The 17,843-nt window shown below is 34.0% G+C and overlaps 2 protein-coding genes and 1 long non-coding RNA gene across 4 annotated transcripts; 2 read left to right on the top strand and 1 right to left on the bottom strand.

The window, feature by feature from the left end:
• Window positions 1-267: 267 nt before the first annotated feature.
• LOC123881181 lies at window positions 268-1,609 on the top strand. The gene is made up of 2 exons (XR_006799428.1): window positions 268-755; window positions 1,472-1,609. It is a non-coding gene; the product is annotated as an uncharacterized LOC123881181 (long non-coding RNA).
• Window positions 1,610-6,680: 5,071 nt separating this feature from the next.
• LOC123880835 (RPA-interacting protein A-like) lies at window positions 6,681-17,155 on the top strand. 2 transcript variants are annotated; one of them, XM_045929176.1, is made up of 5 exons: window positions 6,681-7,107; window positions 7,202-7,422; window positions 7,513-7,851; window positions 8,437-8,446; window positions 17,144-17,155. In XM_045929176.1, the coding sequence occupies exons 1-3, from the start codon at window positions 7,012-7,014 to the stop codon at window positions 7,826-7,828; spliced, it is 633 nt and encodes a 210-aa protein (XP_045785132.1). In that variant the 5' UTR covers window positions 6,681-7,011; the 3' UTR covers window positions 7,829-7,851; window positions 8,437-8,446; window positions 17,144-17,155. The 2 variants fall into 2 exon arrangements, with proteins under 2 accessions (XP_045785132.1, XP_045785131.1); XM_045929175.1 differs by lacking the exons at window positions 8,437-8,446; window positions 17,144-17,155 and having other exon boundaries at window positions 7,513-8,178.
• Window positions 9,281-17,556, bottom strand: LOC123880830 (ribosomal protein S6 kinase beta-2). The gene is made up of 10 exons (XM_045929167.1): window positions 17,261-17,556; window positions 16,723-16,763; window positions 15,566-15,827; window positions 14,699-14,832; window positions 13,369-13,560; window positions 12,753-12,843; window positions 11,647-11,889; window positions 10,960-11,067; window positions 10,305-10,477; window positions 9,281-9,659 (listed from the first exon to the last, which is right to left on the bottom strand). Coding segments are annotated over exons 1-10 (1,344 nt in total). The 5' UTR covers window positions 17,360-17,556; the 3' UTR covers window positions 9,281-9,658.
• Window positions 17,557-17,843: the final 287 nt, after the last annotated feature.

Raw genomic sequence — 17,843 nt, 5'->3', positions numbered from 1 at the left:
AAAATTAAAGGTTTTTAAGAATCATAGAGCAAATTTAAGTAAAATAATATATTTAGGTTTGAAATTACAGTGATATAACATGATAACCATTTTTTGAATAAAGTAATATAAAACAGAGTAGCAGTAACATACAAAATATAAAAATGTTCAATGTCGTTCATTGGATTTCTCATTTCAATAGGTACGATTAAAAATCTGAATTTGGGGGAAATAAAATCAAATGTCGACTACACTGTTGATAAAACAAAAATCAATAAAAATGGCGTAACGTAGAAATCAATAAAATACGAAAACTTTTTAGCCAATTTAAATCACTGTTTCATATGTTTTTCTTAGAAATTTATCGTCTTTTTTTCTTAAATTGAGTATACTTGTTTTGTATACACTCGTATAAAGAATCAGTGAGCGCTAATAACCATAACCGCGATTGAGAAATGTATTCCTTGGTTTGGACTTGCATTTTGCGTTTTCACGAAGATCAAAGGAAAGGTGGCCCACATCTAGCGAATGCCGAAGATGCACCAAACATCTTCTGGGGGTTCTGGGGACTTCTGGGGGTGTTCTTACTGTGAAGGCGATAAGGGCATGTAAAACAACCTCCAAGTGCAAGCTGCTGGAAAAACTACCTCAGGAGAGTGGCTGGACGAGAACGACTGGATGGAAAAGGCTAAAGGGACTCTCATACATGCATGCAGTATGATAACTATATAAGACTGCAATTACGGAGGTGGAAAGCATAGTTTTGTCATCACAGAGTAAGTATTACTAGATGATGCCCGCGATTTTATTCGCGTGACTTAGATTTTTTAAATCCCATGAAAATTAGTATCCTATGTCTCCTCCAGGATGCAAGCTATTTCAGTGCCAAATAGATGATGCCTGTGACTTCATCCACGTGGAATTAGATTTTTAAGAACTCTTTCATTTCATGGAACAAGAAATAGCCTGCATCCATCTCCGAGATGCAAGCTATCACCACAAAATTTCGTCAAAATTGGTTAAATGGATAGGCTGTGAAAAGTTACAGTTACACTTTCACGTTCATAATATTGGTATGGATTAATTTCAGATGAATTTCTTCATTAAACATGCCAAATCCAAATATATCCATTATACCAAATAAACAGGGATATTCTCACTGATGAGTGGCTAAAAATGTTCATTATGTTGTTCATTGTGAAGTGTGAACTCTTTAATACACTTCAAAGCTTCCTATAAAATAAACACTTTGATACTCATGACTTTGTTTCGGTTTTTCAAAATTCCTATCTATGAGATGGATACTCTTTAATTTTCTAGGATAAAAAGCATGGCTCTTAAAATGCCTATCTGTGTCTCCAGATGCAAGCTGTTTCTCTGTGGGATTTCTCCAAATCTGGTTCTTTTGTTGAGCTAAAAAAGAAAATTTACTCTATTAATGAATGATAATATAATTTACCATTTACTTTATGTTTCTGCCTTAACTTTCCAGAATAAGGAGTTGGTCATCTGAATTGGTGTTTACACTGGGAACACAGTGAAATCCTGCACCTGAGGTGCTGTGTGAGAAGCTACAAAACTGAAAAAGAAACATGTTGGAACTATACCAGGCATTCCTGAACAAATTGAGGCAAGTAAAACAGTGGTTTATTAAATATCATACCATATATCTATACATATAAAAATCACTGACTGACTGACTTACCAATGCACAGCTCAAACTACTTGACGGATGGGGCTGAATTTTGGTATGCAAATAGTCATTACAGTAGACGTAGCTAAGAAGGGATTTTTGAAAATTCAACCCATAAGGGGTTTGAAATTTGTATAGTCCACACGGAAGGTGGAGAACCGTGTTTGGTGGCCCACTCTTGGAAAGGCCTATGCCCAGCAGTGAACGCATACAGGCTGATGGAATTGAATGTCATAGACTAAGGATTAAATACACAAACTTGGCTGATTTCTGTTTTTATACAATGTGCAGACTATATTCATACACCTCATATTAAGAACCTGTACTACTTATTTTACATTCACTATACAAGCTTACACCCGTCATTTTGTCTGTAGAAAAACAATAATGGCTTTATTTAGACTTTATTTAATTTTCCAGTATATATAGTATGGTATCCATCTTCAGGATGCAAGCTATCTTTCTGGTAAACATCTAAATTGGTTTTATTGTTAAGCTATGAAAAAGTGACATGCACAGGTAGCTAATTACAATTTTAGTAAAGATCTTTAACATTTTGAAAATAAAATATAGCCTATGTCACTCATGAATTGCTCAGCTTTCTACTGGTCTAAGAATTTTAAAAATCGGTTCAGCAGTTTCAGATGTCAGATGCACATGAAGATCTTTTTTATTTATTTGTTTTTTATAGCAATTCCATAAATACTTTCCTTAAATCTAACATCCATACTAATATTATAATTGCGAAAGTGTGTCTGTCTGTCTGTCTATCTGTCTGTCTGTCTGTCTGTCTGTCTGCTACTTTTTCACGGCCCAACAGTTAAACCGATTCTGACGAAATTTGGTATAGGGTTAGCTTATATCCCGGGGACGGACACAGGCTACTTTTTATCCCGGAAAATCAAAGAGTTCCCACGGGATTCTTAAAAACCTATCCGCTGTACGATTTGTATGAAATTTGGTACCAAGGTAGCTTGCGTCCCTGTAATTGACATAGGCAACTTTTTATCCCGGAAAATCAACCAGTTCCCACGGGATCTTTAAAAACCTAAATCCACGCGGACGAAGTCGCGGGCATCCTCTAGTTTGGAACAAAATACTATGATTGTACATGGTAGTATTATAGATACCCAGTTTTGGGTGTTGCAATTTGGTCTGTGCAGCGGGCCCTAGCAGGTAGAACATTAGTAACATTTTAAAGTTCAATTTGTCCCACTAATTATTGGTTTGACCAATTGGTGCATAAAATAGCGGCACCAGTGGCACTATTTTTAAGGCCCAGCCCTAAAATTTCTTGAATTATGTCCTTGATATAAGGATAAAGTAAAGGATGCATTTATTTTAATTCATTTAGGTTCTCTATTTTTAGGGTTCCATATCTCCAAAGAAAAAAGGAATCCTTATACTTCGTTTTCTGTCTGTCTATCTGTGTCTCTATCAAGACAAGGGAATCAAAGCTCTTGAGATACTTCCCGTATATAATCCATGACATTTGGTAGCTAGCAATGTCCTAATAGCACAATAATTAATAAAGGGAAAAATCCGAAATCATGAATTTGTGGTTACATCATATATCTAATCAAAGTCAAAGATTATCATGAAATGTTGTGATTTATGTCTCATAATATTATAACTAACAATTTGCTCGAATTTGTGTAATTCATTGATAATTCATTTTACCTTTCAGGTCAAGCTTGCTGTAAGAGTCTTTAGCAGAGAGGTGGCCCTCACTGTGTCAATGCGGATGAAGACATACATGGACATTTTAACAATTGACGATTATTGTACGATACCTGTAAACATCGATGATGGCATTTTCATTACAGAGATAATTTTATTTATAAATAATTTATTCGATAGCTTAAACGGTTGTGGTCATTCTAAAAGTGGTTTTAAGAACGCATTGTCCGGAAAGTTGCAACCATTTAGCGTTTTGGAATGATGACGAATTTAGTTAGTCAGGCTTTAGGTATAAAAAATCCGGTCAAGTGCGAGTTGGACTCACCCACGAAGGTTTCCATATCATTATACAAGATATTTTAACCAGTGTGCATTGTGGCACAGTTGCCACAATGCAAGTTAATGGCAACAGCGCCATCTATATCTGATTTAGTAAACTTAATTTTTTTGTGAATTTGTAAACTGATCATGATTTTCTAAATCCACATAAATAGATTTTGAAAATTTTTGTTTCATACATTTTACTAGAATATATTTTGGTTAATGTAGTTTAATGGAAAAGATTTACATTTGTCGAGGGTTTCATACCTTAAAAGGAAAACAGGAACCTATAAAGGATCACTTCGTTGTCTGTCTGTCTGCCCCCCGTGTCTGCCATTTTGGGGGAATCAAAATAGGAATCATGACATTTGGCTGGTGGCAATGTCTTATAGCACAATTGAACGAAAAAATTTGAAAACCGTGAACTTATGGTTACATCACAAAAAAATTAAAGATTTGTGTTCCCAATCAAATAATTAGTTTAACTAAATCACATTCGTCATTAATTTGCACATTTTTATTACACTGGTTTGAGATTTCTTGTACGATCGTGCGGAACCCTTCTGTGCGAATCCGACTCTCACTTGAATGGTATTTTTAGAATCAAGTACAATTATTATTGTTGAAAACATGACTACATCTATACTATCTATACTAATAAATAAAATTGGAGTGTCTGTCTGTAATTTCGAAATAACTACCACATATTAAGGTCATATGGTTATTTGAACGATACCATAACTGAATCACACGTTTTTAAAATTTTTGTCTGTCTGTCTGTCTGTCTGTCTGTTTGAAAAGGCTAATCTTCGGAACGGCTGAACCGATTTTAACGGGATTTTCACATACAAGTAGAGAATTGACCAGGGTGTAACATAGGCTACTTTTTTAACCGACTTTCAAGAAGAGAGTTGTGTTTTTTACCTATGTACACCAAAATCTCCGAGATTTCTGAACCGATTTGCGTCATTTCTTTTTTAATCGATAGAGGAACTTTGCAACATTATTTCATAAAAAATTTGTATTCCAACTCCTCAATCCTGATGCTGCAAGGGATCTGACCAATCCACGCGGGCGAAGCTGCGGGCATCAGCTAGTAACTGAATAATAATGACATACTTTTGTGTCATAAGACACAAAAGTATGTCATAAGTATGAGATAAGTCATGTTGTTATGCAAAATTCTTGTTGTATTATCTGGTTTTGTATTGTATTTCCTGACAATGTAAATTTTATTACTTAAATCGGTTGATACTTGACCTCAGTAACTTTAAATGAATAATATCTTTATGAAGACTGCGATAATTTGGCATTTGCGTCTTGTATAATTCGTCCAAGACGTTCGATTGTGTTAAACATAAAACGCTGGTCAGAAAACTACAATTATTACACTTATAGCAATTCATTTTATGATATTTAATTGTTATACAGTTTATAATAATCTCTCAAAACAACGTTTTGGAGATGTATCTTGAAATCTAAAGTTTTTATTTTCTAAAAGATAATGATAAAAAAATAGTATGAATAAATTGCTCTGACTAGTTTTAAGTGTGATTGTGAGATGGTAATAACAAAAAAATACCCAGCTGAGTTTGTTGTGGTGCATTGGAACCCTACGAAGGTTTAGTTTAGGTACTTTAAGGGCCGGCGCACATATGGCGGAGCGCAGTGCAGAGCATTTTTCACAGTCAAAGTATTATCGACTTTGTCCTCATTGAAATAATATCTAAATTTAATTGTGCATCCGTGCGGATACTTGCGCAGTCCCGCGCGTGCTCGCGCATTCTATGGTAGAAATTCGCGTAATGTGTTACGCGAATAGAAAACTTCGCGGGCATGCTCTGCGCTGAACTCCGCCGCACTCCGCCATGTGTGCGCCGGCCCTTAAGGGCATGAGACGGGTCTGCCCGCGAAATTCAAATTTAATTTGATTTTTCGCAATTTGTAAACTAATACAACAACCTAGGCTTATGGCATTTTAATTGCTCCAATGGCAGTAGCATCCTCACAGGTTTATATAAAAACCTTTACTTGAAAGGGTTCAGTTTAAGAAATTAGCTCTAGTACCGTCGACTAATTTGTGAGTTATTGTGGATACTAGAGCTAATTTCTTAAACTGGACCCTTTCAAGTGAAGATTTTTAAATAAATAGGTGGGGATGATACTGTTATTGTCGCAAATAGAATGCCATAAGCCTACGTTGTCGTATTAGTTTACAAATTGCGAAAAACCAAATTAAATTTGAATTTCGCGGGCAGACCCGTCGCATCCACCTTAATTTTTAAGCGTGCTAATATTTATCACCATCACGTCATTGAACCAAAAATAGTTAATAAGATTTTTAAATCGTTAATAAATTATTTAAATGATTTCATTTCGTTTTATTTTTGTTGACCAAAAAAAGTTGAATTAATCGGTTATTTGCCGAAAATCGGTAAATGAAAACCGAAAAACCGATATTTTTACGATAAAGTGCGACACTATATTTAATTTACGATTCATTACGATTTTCGAGGCTCATCCCTAAAATTACTAGGCTGTCATGACGTCATCGTGACGTTTTGCCGCAACCGTTTACATCTATATTATATTGTGGGAAAGAGACGTGTAATGTATAGTGTTAAATTGCCATAAGAGGGTGAAATAGAAAGACCATGATACAAAGAAAGTTTATTATAGATAGATATTGATTTTTTCTATATATATAATCCGATATTATCAGTATGTATAGTACTCGCTACTAATCATAAACAGATCTATGGAACTTCGTCGTCTATCTCCGGATTCGTGGTCTGTGTTAGCTGGCGCGTGTGCGGTGTCTTTTTGGAGTGTTTTTTTGCTAGTTTTTGTGTTTCATTGATGTTTTTTGGTGGTGAAACTGACTGGGAAGTGCTCTAGAGCGGTGCCGCGCGTACATGTTAGCGAGCGCCGGCACAGACGAAGTCCATACTTATATAGTTTCCCTAACTTGTAAATAACTAAAAACTTGACATTGGCTTATCTTTGTAAAGCCAAAAAAAAATGTGGTGCCAAAATATTGACTCAATTTAGGCGCGCTTTATTTTTTTATTAATTAAAAATTAAAATTAAAGTGTTTAATAATAATTTGTTACTTTTGCCTAAACCACGTTAAACAATAAATCTAGAAGAAACGCAGTGATTACATATACTCTGCTAGAACCTTTGAAACTGAAGCCCTGAAATGCGATTTGTGATAGAGTATATTTTTAAAGCTGTGTTTAACCTACGATCAACAATTTAGATACATAATATAAAGTGTAGTTAATTCTTGTCCCAGAAATCCATTATTAATTACTTATTGATCTAATAACTTTAAAATGAATTCCCCCAAAGTTTGCCCTTCTCCAACTTATAAAAATGTAAAATTTAAGCAGGTTCAATCACCTAAAGAACTAAAAGATAAATTAAGAAAGGTTGGTTTTATTTTGTGAAATAATCATGGTGTCAGTTTTTTCCATCAATGGTTTTTTCAAATCAATAATGCTCATTTATTCCTTCTTTTTCTAGGACTATAAAAACAAGGTACAAAATTGTCGCAATATGCTTTTAAATAGATTTCGTGGATCATCTGTAGAAACAGACCTTCGGAGCACTTTAACAAACATTTACAATGAAATATTCAATGATTCTAGCAATGAATGTCTAAAAACTGAACTCTTATTGGATAGTGAAGAAACAAAGATTTTGGAAGAAATAAAACAAGAATTGATACAAGATGAACTTGATTGGTACTTTTGTTTTTCTTTTTGTGATGGTTCTGATAAATTGCATCTTGTTTGCATTCTAGTTTTGATAAAGATATACATATTTTGTTGCAGGTGTCTTGAAGAATATGAAAAAGCTCAAATGGACAATGTAGATTGGTCTTTGCTCCAAGATGATAATGTTATTTGTCCAATATGCCAAAAAAATAATGTCACTCTTTGCAGTGATACATTGTTATGTTCATTTTGCAATATAAGAGTAAAAACTAGTAAACCACTAAAAGACATTAAGAACATAATTTTTAATAGCATAGAAAAGCATAGTAATGTGTGCAGTAATACAGCTCAGTTTTCAACTGTTTGTGAGTTAAATGACACTCACATTTATTTAATTTGTGAAAGTTGTATGGATATGAAGTTGATTGTTTAGCCCTATGATTTTTACTTAATATTATTTACTTATTATTTTTTATTTAAACATTCTTTTTATTTTGAGTTTTATCTACCTAATTTTTGTTGCCTATGATGCACACCAGAGCATAATATGAGGGTGAACTTATATTAAGATTACTATAAATTTCTGAACTTAAAAACAGCTGCACACTTATACCTATTTACCTCCTTTGTTGATTCTTTAGTAGATACCTAATTTTTACTAGATTGTTGGTATAAACATTATAAGGAGACTAAAATAAATTGATTATAAAAGTTAAATAAATTTAGATTCCCTAATTGAATTGTGATATGCAAATGAGTGAGATTAAAATACGTTTGACATTATTCATTCTGATTTATTTTTCACCATAATTACTGTAGTAAGTACATTTTTTGTATCACTTTGTCAATGGTTTGTTATTGAAGACCATTCACGTAATCTATCAAATCGATGTTGAAGACCACTTCACTCAGTTAGTTTGCAGTATTTCTATGTATTAGTCACATCTTCAATATCAACTATCCACACAAATTTTATCATTTTTAACTGACTTCAGAAAAGGGAGGAAGGAGGTTCTCAATTTGTCAGTTTTTTTAAATATGTATGTATATTGTATAGTCTCCAATTACTCAGTTGCCTGGACCGATTTGGATTTTTTTTTGTTTGAAAGAGTATACTTCCCAAGTGGTCCCATATAAAATTGGTTAAGATCTGATGACTATCTTCGGAGATGAAGAACAGAACTTCTCAACGGAGGAGAGTAAATTACTCGCAATCAGTGTAATAGCTTAGTTTTTAACTAGGCATATTTTAATACAGTGGGGCCACTAATGATTGTGAATGGTTTGTGCGGCTAATTGGCACTGGCTCCAAAATATGTAGAACTACATTAACTCTGTATACATGATATTATATTCAGTAATAAATCAAATTATTTTTTACTTTTTAGTGTTTGCGGTTATTGAAGTCGGTTTTATTTTTGAATATTTTTTGTTACAAATTACATTTTTTACATTACAAACTGTAGTACAAACTCTCTTCAGTGGTGTTTCTACTAGATTTCAACATGGGGCTATTCAAGGGGTGGATCCTACAGCTGGTAAAATATGGGCGGTACCTGCTGCAACATGGGCGGTGGTACATAATCACTTAACATCAGGTGTGGGTCACTTGATGTTAAGTGGTGTTTCTGTACCTAATTAGCTTACAATACTAAATTGCGAATCAACCATGGGTTTTAAGGACCCATAAGTACTCATTCCAGGTTGTTTTTATCTCGACTGCATAGCTATAGCTAATGCATTGTTACTGCCAGATGATAGCACATGCTGGCTAGTAACCGGCCAATATTAATAAACTTGAATAAATAAAATTACGATATATCAGGATTAGATCGATTGGAAGGTTTCAAAAGTTGGACAATAAATAAAAGTAAAACTAATAAACTGATATAAAGAAAAAAAAAGTTTATTTAACTAAATTACATTAACAATGTTAATGGCGGTTGATTAAGAAAAAATGTTAAATTAAACTCCACTATACAAAATAAAAATGACCTTTTAATTCAATTCATGAAGCATGGTAACAAGGTATATTGTAAATCATTATTATTCTTATTCTGTCATATAGTTGGGTTAGAACAATTTAATACACGTTTTATTAATTCCTACCAAAACATTAAACTAAACGGTAACTTGTATAAAATGTACATTAATAATAGTTGTATAAAACAGTACCATTATTTTACGGACATAATAGATGGGCAGCATTTGTAGTTGAGTTCATTCTTTGTATAAAATGGTCAACTATATCAATTATTCTAGGCCTGCAAAGAAAACACACTTATTAGAATGAAATTCTTTTATAGCATAAATTATTTAAAATAAATGGAAGATGCATTCTATTACAATAAGATGAAAACATTTTTCCAAATAGACTTTGACTGAACAGTCAAATTGAATTGACTGTTTGTAACAAACATAGCATTTAGGTTACTATAAAGGGCGAAAACAATACGTTTGCGCAGGGGATTATATTTTAATAAAATAAGAAACTATTGACATCATGTAATAGGTAAGATATCAAATATACTGCTGACTCGAATAACCAACCAGAATTCATTTAAAACCTATATTTTATACTGAGCAAAGAGCGCGACTTAGAGACATCACTTATAACGTGGTAAATGGTAATCAAGATGGCAGTTTTGAGAAAATGGCGAGAAAAGTTTTGTTCTAATATTTAGTGTTTGTGACAAAACTACACTCGATTTTCATGTTGCAAAGAGGAAAAAAGCATGGAGCTCAGATAGGAAGAAATATCGTTTGACGAACATTCCAAAAAGTAATAAAAAAATCAAGAAATCTGACAAACTGCCCTCTTGATCATGATCACAACAGTCTTGCCAAGTATTATCAAGGAATATTCATTCATTCATCAAGATGTGAAAACTCGTAATAGCGTTACTCACTATATCGGTAAACCTTGTACATCCATGAGGTCTTCCTGTTGGTGCGCGTGCGTGGCGGCGGGCTGGGCGAAGGCGCCGTGCGGCAGCACGCGCGGGCGCCGCGGCGAGCGCGCCGTGATCACGCGCGGCTTGTGGATTTCATCCATTACCGACGGCGCGACGTATGTGAAGCCCTAAATCACAACACAAAAATACAATAAATTACAACAGTACAAATGTGCTAATTCTGTACTACGTAGTCTACGCATCTCTAAACTAAAAATGTTAGGTGTAAGTCTGTGAACGACAAAGCATAGAACATTTCCGACAATTATTTATTATTGTAATTTGAAAATAGCGGCCACAAACTGAAGTCTATAAGTTTAACAGTGTGACAGACAATGGCAAGATATTGTTGTTTTACTACGATTATGAAATACAGCAATTTTTTCGTGTAATATAATTCAGATACTTTTAAAATCTTCAGATCTGCAGGTTTCCTTACAATAGTTTTATGTGTGGACTGTGGTTCCTTCTCCTTAACTGTTTGAATAAGTTCATACCTTGTGTGGTTTGGCCTTTAGACTCAACCTTACGTCCCTAACCTAAGCCATAGTTGTCTTACTCTTAACCAAAGGTGTTTGAAGAGAGCAAATTCTTGAAGCACAATACATACCTGGAACATTAAGTTAGCGCTTTCGCTTAATGTTGACTCATCCGGTGAATCAATTGGTGTTTGTAGAGTAAATCTTGTATCAAATTGGGAAACATCATCTTCACTTGTCTAAAAATAAAAAATATGAAATAATTATTTTAGATATCTGCTATCTAGGCCCACAAAATAAAACAAAATACAAAGTCATGACTTATTATATTACAAGATTAGGCCCGCATGGATTTAGGTTTTTAAAGAATCCTGAGGGAACTCAGATTTTCTGGGACAATAAGCAATGTACGCCAGACTCCAGGATGTAACCTATCTCTGTATGAAATTTTTGTTAAAATCAGTTAAACGGATAAGCCGTTAAATCCTGGCAGACAGACACACTTCCGTATTTATAATATTATGTATGAATTATTTATAAGTGATGCCATAACTTCATCATCTCTACTACTATATCATGCCTAGGCTCATTCCTGCTAGTCTGTTGAGGAGTAGTGGAGCAAGACCAACATCAATCAAAAGTACCACATGCAGCCTAAATTTTCTTGCTGCAAACACAATTTTTTTGTTTTTACATAAAGACAGCTTTCACATTGGTGAAATTTCTTTAATTTTCGAGGAACACGTCAGACAGCGAAAATTTTTCGTTATGACGCGGCTTGTGGCTTAAAAAAGATCTTATAGCAATCAATCAATTACCAGTCGCGGTTTAATAGGAGGTTCCAGTCGACGCGCGAAGACATCGTCCCAATGGACGTGCTTAAAGAACGCGTGCCCGCGGACGGCCGCCGCGCCCGTGGCGCCCAAGCGTTGCGTTTCCGAACGCTTCATTAGACGCCGGATCAGATCCCGAGCGTCGTGTGTGAGGTAGGCCGGTAACATTAGTTTTCCTTTCAGGATTTTCTCAATTGTTTTTGTACGATTGTCTCCAGTGAACGGTGGCTAAAAAGTAAAAGAAAACGTTGGTTAAGCATAAAAGAATTGTAGCAGTTGATTTAGGTTTAAAAGATAGTAAATATGCGATGGAACGGCCGCGGCGACGTGGCAGAATGGAAGCTACTGCTGCGCCACTAATATGAACACCCATATTTACCCGACTACAGGAGACTATATAAGTACTTTGGCAATTATGTGTATTTCTGATCATTGGGTCACGCATCAATAAGACCAATTCTTTTTTACACAATCTCTTAACTAAAATGACAGGTCTACGTGTATTGATATACCTTTACTCCCTGTGGTTAAGAATATTATTTTTTAAACCTGTTAATTTAGTTTAAAGATTGTGTACAACAGAATTAGCCACATGGTCAAACTAATCTGCAAATAGAATAACGTATTGCTTGCTTTGTCTTAGCGGTCCGACTGTATTGTGTAATAAGATGTGATGACGTCATGCCAAATTCAATATGGCAAATGTGACAACGAAAAATACGACACAATTAAAATAATAAAATAAATAGTAGATCAGCTCCTCATAGATGATGGGATAACTTAGCCTTTAGTAGCAAGTCTAGGTAATGAGAGAATGCAATATAATAATGCTTAGATTTGGGCATACAATATCACTTAGTTGAATAATCACTCAGCTTTTTTTATTATTTCAGTTATTTTATTTATTATTGCCCTTAAGTTAGCCCTTGACTGCAATCTCACCTGGTGATAAGTGATGATGCAGTCTATTATGAAAGCGGCCTAACCTGGAAGGGGTATGGCAGTTTTAATTAAACCCATACTCCATTGCTTCCTATACGGCTATATTTGTTTGGAGAAATGACTGACTTGCAAAGGCTTAGACAACATACCTGGCCAATCAACATATCGTACATCAGCGCGCCCAGGCTCCACCAGTCTACCGCTTTACCATGACCACTTCTGGTCAAAATTTCAGGTGCCCTGTCGAAATAGTTAAGAAATTACCTTTAGAAACATCGAATGTAGGGCCAGCATTCTTTCTAGGTCATAAAAGAATTCATAGGTATGTGTGCTCACAAAGATAAAATTGAATGCCAAAATTCACAATCAAGTCAAAAATAACATATTATGAATTTGATATGGCCAATCACAGATAAGCTGCATCAATTCATTCTACAGTCAGCATTTCTACAGTCTTGAATATATGATTGGCTGAACTTATGGTTCTTCTGCAACATTGCATTTTAGCCAAGTGTCGGCCAATCAGAAGGTGATTACGATCAACACACCGCAGCTGCCACTCCGCGGCAGTCGGCCCCGACAATTACGATAAAATTACGTGTCGCATCGCAAAAAAAATAATGCAAAACATACACAGCATATTTCCTAAGTTTGTCCACAATATTTCAACTCGATTTGATTGTGGATGGCAAGTGGGAACGTTTCCCAGAAAATATATCCATATAAATGAGTAAATGCATTTAGTAAGAAGGAATGGTTACTTACATGTACTCAATTGTTCCACAAAATGTGTGTGTAACAATACCTTCTTGAATGTGTTCCTTACATAGCCCAAAATCTGTTAGTTTTACATGTCCTTGTGCATCAAGCAGGACATTTTCAGGTTTAAGATCACGATAAATTATGCCTAAACTGTGTAAATGTTCCAATGCCAAAATAATTTCTGACAGGTAGAAGCTGAAACAAATTGGATTTAGGGTCTTAAAAATGTAGTGAGAACTCTTTTAATTTACCAGGATAAAAAGTAAGTTATGTTGTATCTCTAGTCAAAATCAATTAAACAGATGGGCCATAAAAAGGCAAGAGACAGAAACACTGTTGCATTTATAATATTAGTATGGATTAGGCTATCTTATTATTGTATTTGTATAATATAAGTTTTCACCCAGATTTCAATATATATATATTTTTTAAAAGAATATTAGCCATGTTAAATGACTAATATTCTCCTTTCCTCTCCAACTAAGCTTCAGGCTTGTGCTAGGAGTAGGTACGACAATAGTGCAACGGGCGGGGTTTGAACCGTCGACCTTTCGGTTTTCAGTCCACTCCTTTACCGGTTGAGCTATTGAGGCTCTATATTTGTTTAAAGCAGATGCCCAGCATGCTTTGCAATGCGACTCGCGCGCCACCTGTTGTACATTGATGATATAATGTTGATCCCTTCACAGAAATGCCAACATGAATAATATAATTGTACAGTGAAACTGTACATAGTACTAGTGTAAATCTGTTTGTGCTTTTATTTGTTGGCTTACTGCAAGAATTTAATTGCACAAAATAATCAAATATAGGATTCAACAGTGAAACTTGTAAAGGCTTAGGTTTAGGGAGTTTATTTCTCAGAAGAACAATGTTCACTCATATGAGAATAATTCTAAATATAAATATAGAAAATAAATAATTTTTAAAGGTACAGTGCCTTGTATAATAATCATATATTATTTCAGAACATGTTATATCCTAAGTTAACAATATTCGAGATTTATATATGAGCTCTTTCTTCCCTCTGGGCTGGTTTCCACACTTTTAAATGTTTCCGTCTGTTGTATATATGAGCTCGTCAAGATGAGTTCCAAAAGAACACATTTTGACACATTCATAGTTGTAGTTGCAGTTTTGTATAATCAAGATGATATTAATACCTTGAACATTTTTATATTTTAGGGAGGCTTTCATATTTTTTTTTATATGGAAGACCTGCTATTGTTACAAACTTAACTGTAGCTGATATTTTGTAATAATTTTGAATTGTTGCAGTAAACCGACGTATTACTATAAGCAATGTAAAAAATATATCCACTGTCATACTCACCATGCTGTATCCTCTAGGAATATACCCTCTCTCTCAAGGTGCATAAATAACTCTCCACCACTTAAATATTCTAAAATTAAATATAATTTACCACCAGTTTGGAAAGCATATACTAATTCAACTATGAATGGATGCTGAAAATAAAAACAATATTCACTTAGAAGTTTTTTTATTGTACATCTAGCAACCACCCTGGCTTTCATGGGAGAGGAACTATTACATTGTTTTCATGTAATTAAACTACATAACTTATATGCAGTGCATGCCACGGAAGTCCTCAGATGGAACTACTGAGTGGATAGATGGATTTCTTTAGACTTAATTCACAATGATTATTATCATCATACCATTAAAAGAAAAGAAAATAAATTTAGTCATTGAATATATTTATTTTCTTTTCTTTTCTTCCAATAAGCAAAAAATAAAATCAAGTTCTAGATTATAAGATGACTTATTATACAAAGGAAGCAAAGAATAGTATAATTTATATTCTAAGAGATACTGAGACTTTCTCATTAGTTACATAACTGTCGAATACTAAATAACTACAACTTGCAATGATTTCATTTTTAAAAACATAAAGTTGATTTCAAACTATGGAATATAATATTATAATGTATAAATATCGCTCACCCTACAAAAAAAAAAAAGTAGGGTGAAAAGTAGGGTGAGCGATATTTCCGTAGTTTGAAGGCAACTTAAGGAACTTGTAACAAAACGTTGAAGCTTTGACATCACTGACAGGGGTAGCCTATGAATCATCTATTTTTCTATGATTTCACATCACCCATAGCCCATATTTGACAAATCATTAATTCAGGATCAAACTGAGAACTCTGATACTATTTAATAATTTGAAAACTTTACCTTAACTGCTTCCAAAATATTTCTTTCAGCTTTAGTATGAGCAGTATCCTTTTGATTGCGTACAATGGAAGCTTTCTTTAAAACTTTCATGGCAAAATGTGCTCCTGCATCTTGACCTGTAATCTTACGAACTTGGAATACTTTTCCATATCCACCTTTTCCTAAAACTTTTCTCAGTTCAAAATCTTGAGGGCCAAGTCTTTTGCATTGTCCTGGATTTACGTTATCCTCAGATAGCTGTATGGTCTCAGAACCTTCGGATCTAAAATAAATAATTTAAGTTACATTTTTTTTAAAGATTATAATATTTTGGCACAATGGAAATCCCATTCCATGAGTGTGCTAAAAAGGTAACTTTCAGAGAGAAATGGAGACAGGTGCTCGCTTGGGATAAAATGACAGCTACAACTTCACAATCACAATCACCTGATTGGTTGATGCTAGCTCACTATTGGCTACAATGTATTGTTGCAACAAGAATACTATAAAACAATTGCGATTGTTTTGATTGCAATTGCGATAATTTATGCAGGTTTTAAGAAATCAACCTACAGATTGTTCATCAATCAATTACTTCGAGAAAGTACAGCATACACAATACCACTATTTGTTAGGAAAGACTGAATTTCATTAAGAAGGGCAAGTTGGAATATTTTGGATGTGTGATGGAAAACACCAGGAAATATGAAGTTCTTCAATTTATCATACAAAGAAAAATGGCAGGCAGGAGGAATGGCAGCAGAAAGATATTGTGGCTTAAAAACTTGCACCTGTGGTTTGGGAAGAGCACAAAATCATTCAAAATAACAAAAAAAAATACATATTACAATTTGTTGATTCCAGTTTAAACCAATTTTTCAACCAGTTTATTTGCTGGAGCCCTAATTTAGGGCAGCAATCTCAAAGTTAAAAATCACCTTAAATTATCAACCTTTGGAAGGAGATGGCTCAGGGGAAGAAGGAGATATATCACCGTAAATATGACAAATAATGCTCTTTGCTCTTTCATTAATCATGAAGTTTACATAGTGCACAACAATAGCCCCATTATGTAAAGTTTGAAATCATCTTGGTTCACCCACAATTGATCAACACAAATGAATAATCAGACTACTGTTACATCTTAAAGTAATAGTGATAGATAGTATTATACTTACTCAACAATATTATGGACATGAAGTTCAGGATCATAATCAACCTGTGTAAAAAAAATATTTTAGTAGAAACTTTAAATTAGTCTCGAAGGTGACAACATATTTAAGTTAAATACTAATAACTACATCAACAAAACTAGTGGAAAAGCAGAATAATAGGTAACAGGTACACAGTATGGAAGATATTCAATAGGCTGTACCAGATAATAATTTTGTTTTTATTATATTAATCATTTCAGGTCTTTTTTATTGCAGTACAATATGGTTAATTGGTTAGTTAAGTATATCTATGGATGATATTGAATTTGCTACTAGATATAATCTGAGCTCAAATCTTTCATAAATATCTAGTCATACATTTTAAATATAAATATACGATACTGAGTGAGAAACGATGCTATTCAAGTTAGGTAATTGCACAAAGTGTTACTTATAAGTAAACCTACATCTATGGAAGTTTACCCTTGAGTTTATCTACGCAGATTTTAGGTTAGGTAACAGAGAAGGTTTATGTTTATGACAGATTATTTTAGACAGATACCTCATCTACTTCTATTATATCGTCCTCATCAGAATCTCCCACTGTTACTGTATCCACATCTAAATCTAAATCGAAAACACCTGCCATATACGATGACATTTCAATAAAATCACATTAGCAATTAATGCACTTTATTTTGTCAACACACGAAAAATATAAACTCAGTTTTAGTGTTATCCCTAAGACCACTTTTTAATAAATTGAGTTTATCGAACTTTACGCGAAAATATTAAGGCAAAATTTACGCTAAGATCAAACAAGTCAAATGCACAGCAAGATGACAGCCATGACAGCAATAGACCACAGACAACAGACAGAAATGCCCAGTGTTTCAACTTACTATTTTGATTTTCGGTTTTACTTTACCCTAGTTTCTGTAGGAATTCGTCCTAAAATTACTCTTTTGAAATACTCTTTTAAGTTTATTATTATTATTCAATACGTCATTTAAAGATCCTAAATCTTATTTTTAATCTTGTGAATTGTGGAGATTGAAGAGGTAAACGAAAACGCGTCATGTCCTCCTTGAAGCATTAGAATAATAATGAAGTTGCCCTACATCAGGACGAAATCCCTAAAGCGG

Source organism: Maniola jurtina, chromosome 3 (genome assembly GCF_905333055.1).
Source record: "Maniola jurtina chromosome 3, ilManJurt1.1, whole genome shotgun sequence".
Lineage (NCBI taxonomy): Eukaryota > Metazoa > Arthropoda > Insecta > Lepidoptera > Nymphalidae > Maniola > Maniola jurtina.
This window is presented reverse-complemented; position numbering and strand designations above follow the sequence as displayed.

What these genes read in the sequence shown, in the direction of transcription:
- LOC123880835 (XM_045929176.1), top strand. Translation starts at nt 7,012, where the DNA reads ATGAATTCCCCCAAAGTTTGCCCTTCTCCAACTTATAAAAATGTAAAA. An exon ending in TAAAAGATAAATTAAGAAAG is followed by an intron (nt 7,108 to 7,201) that starts GTTGGTTTTATT and finishes TTCTTTTTCTAG; the next exon opens with GACTATAAAAACAAGGTACA. An exon ending in ATACAAGATGAACTTGATTG is followed by an intron (nt 7,423 to 7,512) that starts GTACTTTTGTTT and finishes ATTTTGTTGCAG; the next exon opens with GTGTCTTGAAGAATATGAAA.
- LOC123880830 (XM_045929167.1), bottom strand. Translation starts at nt 17,359, where the DNA reads ATGTCATCGTATATGGCAGGTGTTTTCGATTTAGATTTAGATGTGGAT. An exon ending in TGTGGAACAATTGAGTACAT is followed by an intron (nt 12,844 to 13,368) that starts GTAAGTAACCAT and finishes CTATTTCGACAG; the next exon opens with GGCACCTGAAATTTTGACCA. An exon ending in CTCCTATTAAACCGCGACTG is followed by an intron (nt 11,068 to 11,646) that starts GTAATTGATTGA and finishes TTTTATTTTTAG; the next exon opens with ACAAGTGAAGATGATGTTTC.